The 14,960-nt window shown below is 37.8% G+C and overlaps 1 protein-coding gene across 4 annotated transcripts in view; it reads left to right on the forward strand.

The window, feature by feature from the left end:
- Positions 1-14,960, forward strand: part of LOC122548600 (CUB and sushi domain-containing protein 1-like) — a 2,407,075-nt gene that overhangs the window by 598,676 nt on the left and 1,793,439 nt on the right. For all 4 annotated transcript variants that reach the window (XM_087978377.1, XM_087978362.1, XM_087978369.1 and 1 more), the window contains exon 3: positions 11,034-11,146. In XM_087978377.1, coding sequence (XP_087834503.1) covers positions 11,034-11,146 — 113 coding nt within the window. The remainder of the gene's footprint in view (positions 1-11,033; positions 11,147-14,960) is intronic.

The following is a 14,960-nucleotide window of genomic DNA, read 5'->3' on the forward strand; positions in this document are numbered from 1 at the left end:
ATCCAATGTTAACATTCCAGTTAGTGAAATGTTGTGAAGAAAGAATTTCTGGAATTTAAAGCCAGACTAAACTTGCATTGCACCTATGGCCATAATAGTCTGATGCTGTTTAATATCCCAAGCTAAGCAGACTCAGGCCTGGCTAGTAATTGGATGGGAGACCACCTGGGAATATTGGCCACTGGTTGGGGTTGGGTGGGCTCTTATGACTGAGCAGTAGTGTCTATACCACTTGCTGAAAAGTGCTTATGTATTGCTGTTAGACAGTAGTGTGGGGAAAAATAAACCAGAGAGTCTCCTCATTCCTGGGGCTGGGGCTGGCTCTGAGCTGGCTGGTCAGAGCCCATGCACTGTGCACATGTAAATAAAAGGTGACTTGGTGATGGGATATCGGTTTCTGTGCAGTTACTTCATGCAACTTACAGTACTTTCACAGAAGTGGCCTTTAGATTCAACTAATTTTTTAAACAAAACTTTGGCCTAAGAAGTACATTTACTGGAAACATTGTGAATGGATTTCACCCAGAACCATCTGCTTTCACTGAATTAAGAAAATATTTGAAGGAGAGATATTCATTAATAAGTTCTTTTGGAACATTCAATCCATCAGTTGGCCAGCCAACATAAATACATTTGCTTGTTCTATATAAACATACATTGTCATCATATTTCTATCCACATAGAAATCCATCTAAATTGAAACAAAGAACAGTAGATACTGGAGATCTGAAACACACAAAAACAAAAATTGCTGGAGAAAGTCAGAAGGTCTGGCAGCCTCTGTGGAGAGAAAGCAGAGTTAAAATTTTGAGTCTAGTGACCCTTCCTTAGAATCAGACTGGACTGGTTTTTCTCATCACTGAGGCTGCCAGAATTGCTGAGCTTCTCCAGCAATTGCTGTTTTTCTGTGTTTGAAATCCATCTGCCATTTCCAAGCCATTCTGTTTTGATACACCAGATCCTTTTGTTTGCTCGATTCCTTTCATTCATATCATCAACAAATAATTAAAGTTTTCTAAGCAATACTTCAAAGTCAAGTTTTAAATTAGTTAATAACTTGGTATTGTTTGTAATTGTGAAAATGATTATCAGTGTTTGTCAAGTAATATTGTTGTGAATAATTTTATTTGGAAATCTAAACATTTGTTTGTGAAAGAAAGGATATTTGCATTTATAAAACATGTTATCTGTAATCCACAATATTCATACATTTGTTTAGTTTAGTGGGCTGTACATTTATTCATTTAAATCTCAATGATTATTCATCCGTATGACTGTTTTATTTTTATCTCAGAGCTGTGCAGAGATGATATACCAGTTCAGTTGTGTGCTTGTATTTTATTTGCTAAAGTTTTTTTATATAAAATATCTTTGTCATGCATGTAGTTCTTTGCATATACTAAGTTGTACAATTTATTCATTTTTCTCTGAAGCCACACCTAGACATTATCAATCAAGCATAGGGAGTATCAATGGGAAACATACTCAAAAATAATCACACACACAGCAATTGAACACTACATCCCTCACTATCAGCCACTGAATAATTCAGTCCTTCAGGTGAGAGAACTGTGCATATTGGACTATAGATTTCTTTGCAAGTTCCTGTCAATGTGTCTGTAGTGATTTGAACCAAGTGGATCTTATAGACTATGAGATCTTTGATTGGGATTGTTAACCTGGGATAATCAGGGAGCCCTGGCTGACAGATATAAACAGGAGATTCATAAAAAAATATAAACAGGAGATTCAGAATCTCCTCACTTGAGAAAGTGACTCTGAGCTGGATGGCTACAGCCAGTGTACTATGCACATGTAAATAAAGCGTGACTTGGAGATAGGATACCGGCCTCTGTGCAGTTAGTTCTGTGTCCTAAAAAATTGTTAAAATAAGCTAGATAACGTGACTAGGTATGTAGCTCTTGCTTTTCCAAGATGTCGTGAACTAACACTGAAAGATTCATTTGCTCTGCAGGACAAACCATGGAATTGCTCAAATAGCTTCAGTTCTCTAAGTCAAATATATGATGTACTTTTATGCCTTCGAATTGGAATGACCACATGTTTCTACCAGAAATGTAGTCAAATAGTTTGATGACTATGGAGATCTTTCGAACAGAAACTAAAGTCTTGAAATAAAGCAAAATGTGGTTTTAGTATGAACAGCTCTGTACTGTGGATAACGTAAAAGACTTCATGAGTCCCATTTGTAAGATGCCAATCTTCACTGTGTTTCCCTTAGCAACAGGCATTCCAATAGGATTTAGGCTCAAATAGAAAACAACCCTGGCTGATCCCCACAGTGATTTCAAAGAATCTGGAGAAAAAGGGAAATCAGCATCTGCCTTCAAAACTCTTTTTTGAAGCTGCTTCTTTTGGTCTTTTATCCCCCTATATTTAATCTAAGGATATCGAAGATGCTGGCAAGACTCAATATGTTGTTTTGTTGCTCTGATGAAAGTAATGGTGTTCGTTCTTTCTGTCTTTGTGGTGCTAGCGCTCTCATATTTGCTTTTAACTCAGCAACCAATGACAGGGCAGCTGTAAGTATCTAAGCCAGAATGCTGTGTGACTTGGACGAGATTGATGTTGCCATGGTACTGCAGTTCTTGACTTGCATGGTGGCCAGGACTGTGGGACTAGGAGGTGCTGTGGAGTGTAAGTGTCACTACCAAGACCAGCATTAATTTCTCAAACCAAATTGCCCTTGTACAAAGTGGCTTGTTAGGCATTTGAGTGGTGATTTAAAATCAACCACATTGCTATCAGTCTGGAGTCACATGTAGGTCAGACGAGGTCAAGATTTTAAATAGGATGGGCACAGATTAGAGACTGACACATCAGCACTAAGGTAGCTCTGAAGTGTTGGAGGTGTCATAATACAGAGCCGATATTAAATATGATTGATTCTACTCCCTCTGATTCTTCAGCTGGATGTCAAAGATCTTGTAATATAAATCCAAGTTCCAGGAACAGCTGTGAGTTAGCCATGCCATGGGATAAATACCAACTGATCATTTAGTTACTGCTATTTCTAGATTCTTGCTGCATGCAAAGCCGTTGCCACATTTACCTACATAACAAAAATGACCACATCTAAGGCTGAGATTTAATATTTGCAAGTCAGGATTGTTGCTATTCTGCTCAAAATGTGGCCTGCTGGTCAATACTGTACACGCGTGGCAAAATTGGCATCCACCTGCCAAGAACTCATTAATTGGCGATTGACCAGGCATACAAGACACTTTGATCCAAATGTCAACTGTGGACAGCAGTTCTTCAGTTTAAGGATGGTGCCTAATCAGGGTTAAGTGTTTGTGCTATCAGTATTCATCTATCTGAACAGGCTAGTTTTCAACCTGCAAATCTTTGGGTACATGGGGCAGAGTGTCTCATGAGGTATTTAGTGTGGTATTTGCCTCCTTCCCTGCCGACTCAATTCTTCATCATTAATCTGTTTGTCTAAAAGCATAATTCAGCTTGCTGGACATGTTATTGCCATTTTAACTGATTAACCATGATTATATGCATGGTGGCTCAGTGGTTAGCATCTCTGCTTCACAGTGCTAGGGACCCTGGTTCAATTCTAGCCTTGGGTGACTGTGTGGAGTTTGCACATTCTCTCTGTGGGTTTCCTCTGGGTGCTCTGGTTTCCTCCCACAGTCTAAAGATGTGCAGATCAGGTGAATTAGCCCATAGTGTCAGGTGAATTAGTCCATAGTGTTAGGTGCATTAGTCAGAGGGAAATGGGTCTGGATGGGTTACTCTTCGGAGGGTCAGTATAGACTTGTTGGGCTGAAGGGTCTGTTTCCACACTGTAGGGAACCTAAGCTAATCTAACAATAACCTTTTCAATAAGGTATTCCCATGACACAAGGCCTAATGCGGTCAGCATGGATAGACGGGCAAGCAATGCTGGTTTTATTTTCTCACTATCTCCGTTGAAGTGCCCTGAGTTTGGTGAGAACACAAGCCCCCACTTTGTTTCTCCCCATTTGGCCTCCAAATCTTTCCCTCAGTCCTGTCACCTCCTCCCACTGGATCTAAATCCTTCCTGCCTAAAACCTACCTGAATCTGGGATCCATTTCTGTCTTCATCGAGGGACTACTTGCAATCTCAACAGGTGTCCACTATTGGGTTCGAGTGGTGCTGATTCCAATGATTGACGGAAGTCCTACTCCCTGTTTGTTTTATCCACTGGAGCATGCACAGCAAAGCAATCTTTTCCGAATTTTCTCCATTAGTTTGTGCTGGGACGGGTGGTACAAGGAATTTGCCCTCTCAGCCCTTCCGTTGTAAAATCAAGCCTTCAAAGTAATTAATTGTATGTGAAGCATTAGGTGTACAAATGCTCATGATGGTTATAATGTTGAGTTTTACTCCAGATATTTTTCTCTGAATCTGTAATGCAGGTTACTATTGGTGCTGATTCTATCACTGTTCATGAACCGAACTGTGTCTTGAGCCTGACCAACTTAACGGCTTTATCACTATTTACTCAAGATCGCCTTCTTTTACTTTTGAAGGTGGTTGGCAAACTATTCCATTTGATCCATAGTTTTATATATAAACTGCCAAAAATGTTTTCAAATACTAAATGGCTAAACAACAGTGAGCTATAAATTCACATTATTTGGAGAATTAGCTATCAGGTGTAAATTAAATTTTGCTCAAATGTCTTAGTTTAACCTTATTTAACAGTTCACTTTCAGCATCGGATCATACTAAGAGGAACAGGCCATTTAACCCATCAAGCTTGTTCCGTTACTATTCAGTAGTAATATATCATGGCTGATCTGTGACTTACATCTCACACATCTTGTTTTGTCCCATACCTCGTGATACATTTAGTCAACAAAAAACTATATATCTCAAAGTTAAAAATCAGCAATTGATTTGGCTTTTCCAGAAGAGAGTTCCAAACTTATTTTTAAGAAGTTCTGAATTGGAGTCATATTGAACTTGGAATGTTAACTCTTTCTGCATATGCAGCCAGACTTGCTGAGTTTCATTAAGGTACTTCCTATTTGGTTCCAAACTTCATTTTTGTGGGAAGAAGTATTTCCTAAGTTCACTTCTGATATGTCTGTCATTCTCTCCATTTACCCAATTTCCTCCTCTTCATAGAAATCACTCTCTATAAGTTCCAAGAAGTATGTTGGTATAATCTCGCCTTGTGAATAACCACTGGAGTCAACATATCATTTTGGTAAATATGTCCCACATTTCTTACAAGGTCAATATGTTCTTCCGTAGATGTGGTGCCCAGTTCTGCCCACCATACTCTAGATATAGTCTTACCAGAGCTGAAAATATGTTGCTGGAAAAGCGCAGCAGGTCAGGCAGCATCCAAGGAGCAGGAGAATCGACGTTTCAGGCATGAGCCCTTCTTCAGGAATCATGCCTGGCCTGCTGCGCTTTTCCAGCAACACATTTTTCAGCTCTGATCTCCAGCATCTGCAGTCCTCACTTTCTCATAGTCTTCCCAGAGCTTTGTATGGCTGAAACAAGATTGCTATCATCTGGTATTTTATTCCACTTTATGTAGAGGCCAACATCCCATAAGTCTTCTAATTCTTTCTTATATCAATTCTTGATCATTTTTATTAATCTAACTACCTAGATCTCCAAATCACTTTATGCCTTAACTGTTTCAAAGTTTTTCCCAGATAGAAATTACCCTGTTATCTATTCACATTTACCTCCATTTAAATCTGTTTCCCTCTGTTTTGTTTGTTCATTTAATCTGTCAATACCCCTTTATCATTTTATACTTCTATCAATGCTTTTTACATTGCTACCAACTATGTGTCATCAGCAACATTGGATATTAGGCTTTCTTTTCCATGAACCAAGTCAAAAATAAAAACTGTGAACAGTCAAAGCTTCAAGGTTCTTATAGGACACCACTAATTCCATCCTTTCCAACAGAGTATCAGCCCATTATACCAACTGGGGTGCCACTGTGGAGCAGCACAGTGGTTTGGAGTGGCATGGTGGCTCAGTGGTTAGCACTGCTGCTGCACAGCATCAGGAGGTCGAGTTTGATTCCAGCCTCAGACGACTGTCTGTGTGGAGTTTGCACATTCTCCCTGTGTCTGTGTGGGTTTGCTCAGGTTTCCTCCCATGATCTAAAGATTTGCAGGTCAGGTGAATTGTCCATGCTAAATTGCCCATACTGGTAGGTGCATTAGTTAGGGGTAAATATAGGATAGGGGAATGGGTCTGGGTGGTTTACTCTTCGGAGGGTCGGTGTGGACTTGTTGGGCTGAAGGGCCTGTTTCCATACTGTAGGGAATCTAATCTAAATAAAACTGTCTGTCTCCTACCACACACTAGGTCAATAATTTTACTTCAATTCCATGAACTGCAATTTTAGCAAGTATGTTCCTATGAGGGATTTTCTAAAATGCTTTCTGGAATTCATATGAATGACATCCACATATATTTCCCTGCCGACTACTTTGGTTATAGCTTCAGATAAATCAACTAATTTCATCAAGCACAACATATCAATGACTCTACTCCCAACATATCTCCCTGGCTCCTCTACCTGAATGTGATAGCTTTAGAATACTATTCAATTGGAAAAATACAGGCTCGGGCATACTAATAAAATTTGAGTAGTAGAAAAGAAATTGAAAGGTAGATCTCCTAAACTGAAAGAGGTACCATTGAGAATGTATGTGCAAACAAAGCTTGTAAAATGATTGTATTTGAATTGAGTTACATGTCCCTCACTTCAAAAACGTATTGGTGATGTCATGGCATAACTTTGACTATGTGGGATGATGTGAAATGATTGACATAAGACCAGCCTCCTATTATATAACTCACCCACAATCTGGAGAGGTACATAATTGGCAATTGTTCCAATATTGCCTAATTTGTACTACTCTGTGAAGTCAAAATTACCCCCAGTGTCCTTTATTATTATTATTCCATATCAATAATAATTGGATTATGTTTGGTCAGTACAACTTGTTTTATGCAAGTATGGAAAAATTAGTTAGAATAAGCCAATTCATGTTATGTAAAGGAAAAATGGCTACAATGTTATGCAATCATTCTCATTGATGCCAGACATTTTGTTTTTAAAACACTCATTTCCCCATGATAGAGTGAATGTGATTGCACTGCAGAAGGTATAGAAGAGATTCACCAAGAGATTGTCTTGGATGGAGCATTTCAGCTATGAGGTGAGGCCGGATAAGCTTGCAGTGTTTTCTTTGGATCTGAAAAGTTTGAGGAGGGACTTGATAGAGGATCATAAGATTATGAGGTGGCCGACTTTTAAAGTGCAAAACAAAACGTTCAAAGGGCATTTGAGGAACAGCTTTTTCACTCATAGAGTGGTGGGGTCTGGAATGCGCTGCCTTGGAGGGTAGTTGAGTCGGGTAATCTCACAACCTTTAAAAAGTACTGGGATGAGCACTAGAAATGTTATAATATTCAGGATGATAGGTCGAGTCCAGCAAAGCGTGACGAGTGTAGACACTATGCCACAGTACAAATTCATTGGGCAAAATGCTTCTTCTGTGTTGTTTGATTCTATTTGTACCTAGCAAATAGTAATTTTGTTTGAAGAGTGGGTTCTGTGAGGTAATCAAAAACAGAAGTTGCTGTAAAAGCTCAACAGGTCTGGCAGCATCTATGGAGAGAAATCAGAGTTAATATTTCAGGTCAAATGACCCTTTTGACCCAAAACATTAACTCTGATTTTTCTTCATACATGCTGCCAGTCCCAATGATCTTTTCCAGCAATTTCAGTTTTTATCTCTGATTTACAGCATCAGCAGTTCTTTCTGTTTCTATGTGAGGGAATGTTCATTTAAGATGTAACTGAATGGGCAGAAGAAAACATTTCTAATTTGTGCAGTCTAAGGAAGCATCAATTTGAGTGTGCTGTGAAGCCCTTTATCATAAAGAAAAATATTTTTAAAGACCAAGATAGAAGCTTGAAGTAAAAGCAAATTACTGCGGATGCTGGAATTTGAAACCAAAAGAGAAAATGCTGGAAAATGTCTGGCAGCATCTGTAAGCAGAGAAAATATCTGACGTTTCAAGTCTAACTGACCCTTTGTCATAGCTTTGACAAAGGGTCAGTTAGACTCGAAACGTCAGCTCTCGAAACGTCCTCCATAGAAATGAAGAAGGATGAGGTAGGTTTTTTTTCTTGCGCTTGTTACTGTATTATGTTCAAAGTTCATTAACAAAACTTTGCATCATTTTCAAAATATAAATAAACACTCATTGGAATATTTGATAAGGACTTGACAAACAAGTAGTCAAGCATTTCTCAGCACTTTGAAGTACATGATAGGTAAAGCAGCCTAACATGCCTGTCATTCAAACTGAGACAGACCAATTCTATTTCACTGTGCACTGCATCTGTCTGCATGGGGAGTGATGGAATTCTGTCATGATAAATGAGATTGAAGAGACACTCTGACTGGGAAATGCTTGGGAAAGTGTAATTTTCTGCTGGGCAACAGCATGGAAGAAGATTCACTCTGGAGGAAGACATTGATTGAAAATACAAGTCACCATCTGCTTTACAGTCATAAAGGAGATGGGAATGACTTGTCTGGCTGACACTTTCAGCATACCTAACTTCAACTGAATAAGTACAGTGTCTTTGAAACTGCAGTTTCGGGAAAAGAATTTTTATTTTCAAAGTATTGCTGTGCTATGGAGCAAGTAGTTTACTTCAATAAGGCTAAACACTGCATTAATTGTTATTTTTGGTACATTATTTCCACATGCTGCTAGTCCTTGATAATACAGAAGGAGCACCAAAAATGTGAACTGGTTGAACTGAAATGGTTTAATTGCTTAGATGAAAAATTGCTGTTAAATTATATTGTGACGTTGACTGTGTGTTGACATAATGTTTATCTATTGCTTCAAAGCCACATCCAGCACAGACTTTCTACTGAGGAATAGCCATTGCTAATCTTGTTCAGTTCATTGGAGTACCATTTTTTGGCTGAATTTGCTTTATGCATTTGCAGATAGCTTCAGAAAAATACATATTTTTCTGACAGGAATGGATCAGGACTAAATCAGGAATATATGTACAATGTCAATCTTTAGTTATTTTACACATAAATATGATAAAACCATAAGATGCAAGAGCAGATGTAAGTCATTCATCTCATTAAGTCTGTTCAGCCATCCAATGAAATTAATAATCCTCAATCCCACTTACCTGCCTTTTCCCCATAACCCTTGATTTCTTTGCTGATTAAAATTCCATCTATCTCAGTTTTGAATATAGTTAACAACCCAGCCAAAGCAGTCCACTCCAATAAAGAAATCCACAGATGCACCACACTCTGAGAGAAGAACTTCATCCTCATCTGTGTCTTAGATGAGTGACCCCTTATTCTAAGATTATGGTGTCTCATCCTGGACTCTCCTACAACCTGTCCACAACTAACTGTCAAGTCTGCTATGAATCTTGTGTGCTTCAAAGAGGTTGCCTCTCATTCTTCCATATTTCAGTGACGACAGAGAACCTACTCAACCTCACAAGACAGTTCATCCAGACCTGGTCTCAATTTAATGATCTTTTTCTGGACAACTTCCAATGGCAGCATATCTTTTCTTACATAGATTGGGGACCAAAACTGTTCCCAGTACTCCAACTTGTATTTTTAGCAAAGCCTCTCTGTTTATAGTTAAAGACCATACAACACTAGGTTATAGTCCAAAAGGTTTATTTGGAAGTACTAGCTTTCAGAGTGCTGCTCCTTCATCAGGTAACTAGTGGGACAGGATCATAAGCCACAGAATTTATAGCAAAAGATCATAGTGTCATGCAACTAATATGATATATTGAAGACACCTAGATGGTTGTTAAGTTTTCATTATTTAGAAGGGGTTGCAGGTATCGATTTATTAATATGTAAATCTCAGGACTTCTTTCAAGTCACATTCCTGAGAAAACTTAAGGTTTTATAAAAAAAAGGTGACATCTCAGCTCAGACAATACATTAGAAGTGTGAGATTAGAGTCTGTTTGTATCCCAGTCTTGAGTCAGACTGGTTCTATTTCCAAAGTAGGAATTTATAAAATGTTACATGGGTTGACTGCCAGCAGATTGTGCTGTTTTTAGACATCTGTGCATATGTGTACGTGAGGGAGAGAGAGAGAGAGAGAGAGAGAGAGAGAGTGAGTCTGTGCATGTGCATGTGTGTGATGTGTCAAATCAGGTTGTGCACTCTCATTAGCCGAGTTAAAAAATGTCTTTTGCAGCAGATGTGATGCTTTAATCAATTAACTTGATCAGGTGTACTAGTGTAGCTCCTCACAATGATCTGTCGAACTGTGGCTTATCTGTTCTCTCAGGTAAAACTGAGCACAACATTTTTGAATATTGGCTGCTCTTGGTACCTTGGCCAATAATTATAACTCAAATTACACCAACGAGAAAAGTTTATTTAACTTATTGATGTGTGATCTTTTGAAATGCAAATTGCCTCTCTCTCCTCAGTATTAGAACAATCAATACATTTCAAAAGTATTTGAATGACTTTAAACTGTTCAAGAATATCATGAAGAAAGCTATATAAATTAAAGTTTATTTGTTCAATAAACAATTTACACATGTTTCCAAGTAAAATTTACAACTTAAATTAATAAATTTAAATTTACAAATAAATATTTAGTGTTTACTTCTGCCTTGTGTTTTTTTAACCATGACATACTAGGAAAGTGGGCTCGATGAAGCTGAGATCCTGAATATCTGTTTTGGCCATTCTTTGGAATGGAGTCATAGAATGGCTACCGCTCAGAAGGAGGTTATTTGGTCCATTATGTCTATGCTGACACTCCAAAGTTGTAATTCATTTGGTGCCGCTATTCCTCCTTCCCTGCTGTACATTCTCTCTTTCCAGATAATAAATGTTAAGAAAATGTAGCAACATAATGATAATCCATAAAAAGGCATATATTTGCATTTTTTTTCACAAGTGCAAAGTGATTTCTTTATCATTTGTTTATTCACTTCATGTTGCATTTTTTTCAGGGTGACTGGCTTCCAACTTCCATCACCAATTGTTAGCACAGGCTCAATCCTTACACTCTGGTTCACCACAGATTTTGCTGTCAGTGCACAAGGATTCAAGGCTGTTTATGAAGGTAGGATTTCAACAATTTTTATCTGTTTATCAGCTGTGCACTTACATTTTTGAAAGTCTTATTCTTTTTGAATTGGAATATTAACATTTCTGATGGTGATGCACATATTTCCCCCCACTCAACTGTGCTTAAACTCAAGAAGTAAGCAGAAATCAAGGGGTTCCTCGCAATGACTGAGTGTGTTAGCTCAGTGAGAAGATGAGTCATGCAGACCAGAAGTGAATCCTTGAATATGCCAAGTTAGTTCATGTTAGCTTGAACAGCAGTTACCAAAATTGTCATCAGCATCTCGGGTTAGAAAGTGAAAGTGAATTGGGCAAAACTTTCCTTCCAACTTCCTGACAAACAAGACTTCAGTAGAAATGCAGATATGTAGATATCAGGTAAGAGTCAGCTTAGACTCGGGTAAATGCTGATACCCATTGTTCTACTTTCTACACTCCTACCTCAATTTCAGGAAGCCATGATGGAAACAGTTTCAGCAGGACTGTATTCCCACCCTCACTTCCAGATCTTCAAATTTAGTAAAAAGACAAACAGATATTGAAGATGTGCGCACATACTTGGATGGGTATGTTCAGGTTGGTGATGCATGATGGATTTGGCATCATTGCTATTTCCCCACTGTTGGCACCTGAATGCCAGACATTCCTGTTATCTAGCATTGGCCAGCAGCAGGTGAAAAGGTGACAGGGTTGGGTTTCAAAGGGGTCCCTTGTCTCATGCAATACATCACAAAGCTTGCCACCAATGTGAGCCCAATGGACCTGCTGGAATCAGCACTCACTAATACAGGTGACAACTTGGAAGGGAAAGTCATGTTCATATGAACAATATCTCTTTGGCTGAGGTTTTACAGTTGAGCTCTCTTGAAAATGAAGCAAAAATAAACCATCAAGGGAGGAAAACATCAGTGAGGCAGAAAGGGCAATTGCACAATGGACAAGAGTGAAAGAGTGATGATGCTAATTAGATTAATAAGAAAAAAAAACAATTTGACAAGCGGAGAAATTATCCAGCCACTTGCAGTCTGGAAATTAAGAACTGAGGCAGAAGTAGGCACTAAGCAAAAGTGAGGACTGCAGATGCTCGATATCAGAGTTTAGATTAGAGTGGTCCTGGAAAAGCACAGCAGGTCAGACAGCATCCAAGGCAGATGCTGGAGATTAGAGTCAAAATTCGAGTGATGCTGGAAAAGCACAGCAGGTAACCAGCATCTGAGGAACAGGAAAATTGATGTTTCAGGCAAAAGCTTGAAATTAAGAACTGAAACCATGGATTCCTTGCTTTTAAGGAATAAATGGTAATTAATTAACAATTAATATGACAAATCCAGATATAGATGTGGATTTAATGTAAATTCTTCTTCAATGATATTGCCTGAGGAGGGGGAGCCAATCGTAAGCGCTGACCACTTCAATCAATGAAAGAGCAAATAACTGTGAGATAAGGTGGCTGGGTGAGAATTTTAATCTCATCTGAATTCGAGTTGGGTAGCAAATGAATCCAAGATCAAATTTTGAGGAGTTTAATAGCCTTGAGAGTTTTATAGCAGCTAGATGGCAAAGAAATGGTGAGGATTTAGCTGAGACAAAGAAATGACATTATGAGAAATCAATGCAGTGCTTTATTGGTTTGCAGAAGTAATTTGACTGAAAGTTGGAAGGTGCATTTCATTGGCTGCATGCATGGGAATCTTTTGAAATCTCCTTATCCAAGTCTAATTTAAAGGCAGAATCTGGATAAACTTAGATTTATCTCAGCTAAATCCTCACCATTTCTTTGCCATCTAGCTGCTATGAAACACTCAAGGCTGTTAAACTCCTCAAAATTTGATCTTGAATTCATTTGCTACCCAACTCAATTTCAGATGTGATTAAAATTCTCACCCAGCCACCTTATCTCACAGTTATTTGCTCTTTCATTGATTCAAGTGGTTAGCGCTTATGATTGCTGTTTTACCTCCCTCCTCAGGCGATATCATTGAAGAAGAATTTACATTAAATCCACATCTATTTCTGGATTGTCATATTAATTGTTAATTAATTGTTATTCGCTCCTTAAAAGCAAGGAATCGGTGGTTTCAGTTCTTAATTTCCAGACTGTAAACGGCAGGATAATTTCTCCGCCTGTCAAATTGCTTTCTTTTCTTATTAATCTAATTAGTATCATCACTCTTTCACTCTTGCCAAATCTGTCCATTGTGCAATTGCCCTTTCTGCCTCACTGATGTTTTCGTCCCTTGATGGTGTTGTTTTTGCTTCATTTTCAAGACTGTCCAACTGTGGAATCTCAGCCAATGAGATATTGTTCATATGAACATGACTTTCCCTTCCAGGTTATTTTCTGGGGAGTTATTTTCTGAAATTTGCAATGGTATAATAAGCTGGATTAGCAAAGTTCCATTAGTGTGTTCTTTTTTTTGTAGATTCCTCAAGCCAGTGTCTGAATGAAAATAACTCATCTCAATCAAAAGATATGAAAGAAATCTATTTAATAGGTTCCAATAATAGTGTTAGTTATTTACAATTATGCTTATATTTCTCTCACCATTTGTTTGTTTAAAACCACAGAAGAAATAAAAACACAAAGGTCTTAGCAGAAAAAAGGAGTTGAACTTTTTTGTTAGGTCAGGTAACCTTTATAAGAATTTGCTATCATGAAGTTGTTTTTTTTAATGCCCACATTGAAGGTTTGCTGGTTGCTCACCATCTTACTTCAAAAGGTGTAACCTTTAGATTTATGCTAAAAGAACAAGATGCATCTACAGCAATGTGTGACACAAAATAACCTCCTGGAATTAATGTCAGGACTAAAAAAAATTTAGATGTTTGATCATACCAAAAAGGAGGCAACAATAAATTTCTGAGCTTTCTTGTTTTGACAGCACCAGACTTAGATCTATAATTTTGCAATACAATCATAAATGTTGAATCACCTTCAGCATTCAAAACTTAGGCTTATGGCATATGCAACAAGAGGACTAGTGAAGATTGTTGTAGCTGAATCAAAAATTAAAGCCATCTTATTGAAACACATTCTTATGAACAGAATGACACTTTTGCCTCCTTTCTGCTTGTTTTTCTGAGATTTTGAAGAAGTTAATTGAGTAATTGTGGACACAGAACTTGTTTAATTTATGCATTTGAAATCTTAATTGAACTAATTAGTTGATGCATTATTAATAATTTGTGTTACAGTGGAGTATATTCTGCTCAAGGCTCATAATTTGTTTTAATCAGTCTATAAAATGAATGTAAATTTACCTGAAAACTCTGTGGTTTATATTAGTAACTGAGTTGCTTTGAATATTATGTTCACTTTAAATATTACAGATATAAGCATCTAAGCAGCAAGAACAAAACAAATCTACATTGATCTCAGTGACAGCAACAAATTGGCACTAGCTTGTGTTCGCACCTTGGTATTAACTCATGTTGTTGCATTGATCTCAATCAATGATGTGTTGACCTACAATGTTGAATTAATTTCAAACTGCGTGTGTTGAATTATCTGCAGCTACTGATGTTGGAGTGGTCACACCATGTGCTCATAAATTTACAATGGTCTGTGATCCTGAATAGATTTCAGTTCATAACTGTGAATTTTTATGGCACTGAATATAAAGCATAATTTCAGCAATGTCATTTGTAAAGTTTTCATGGTCTTTGAAGGTTAACATCTGTGCGGATAAAGAGCTGAAATGCAAGCTATTTTTACAATATAGATCCTAAATACAAACCCAAAATCAAAACGACAATTTTATAGTTGTCCCTTACTGAAAACACCTAGCAAGAACATAAAAGTCATGCAA

This window comes from Chiloscyllium plagiosum, unplaced genomic scaffold (genome assembly GCF_037043375.1).
Source record: "Chiloscyllium plagiosum isolate Xiang-an unplaced genomic scaffold, Cpla_swu_hap1 HiC_scaffold_3, whole genome shotgun sequence".
Taxonomy (NCBI): Eukaryota; Metazoa; Chordata; class Chondrichthyes; order Orectolobiformes; family Hemiscylliidae; genus Chiloscyllium; species Chiloscyllium plagiosum.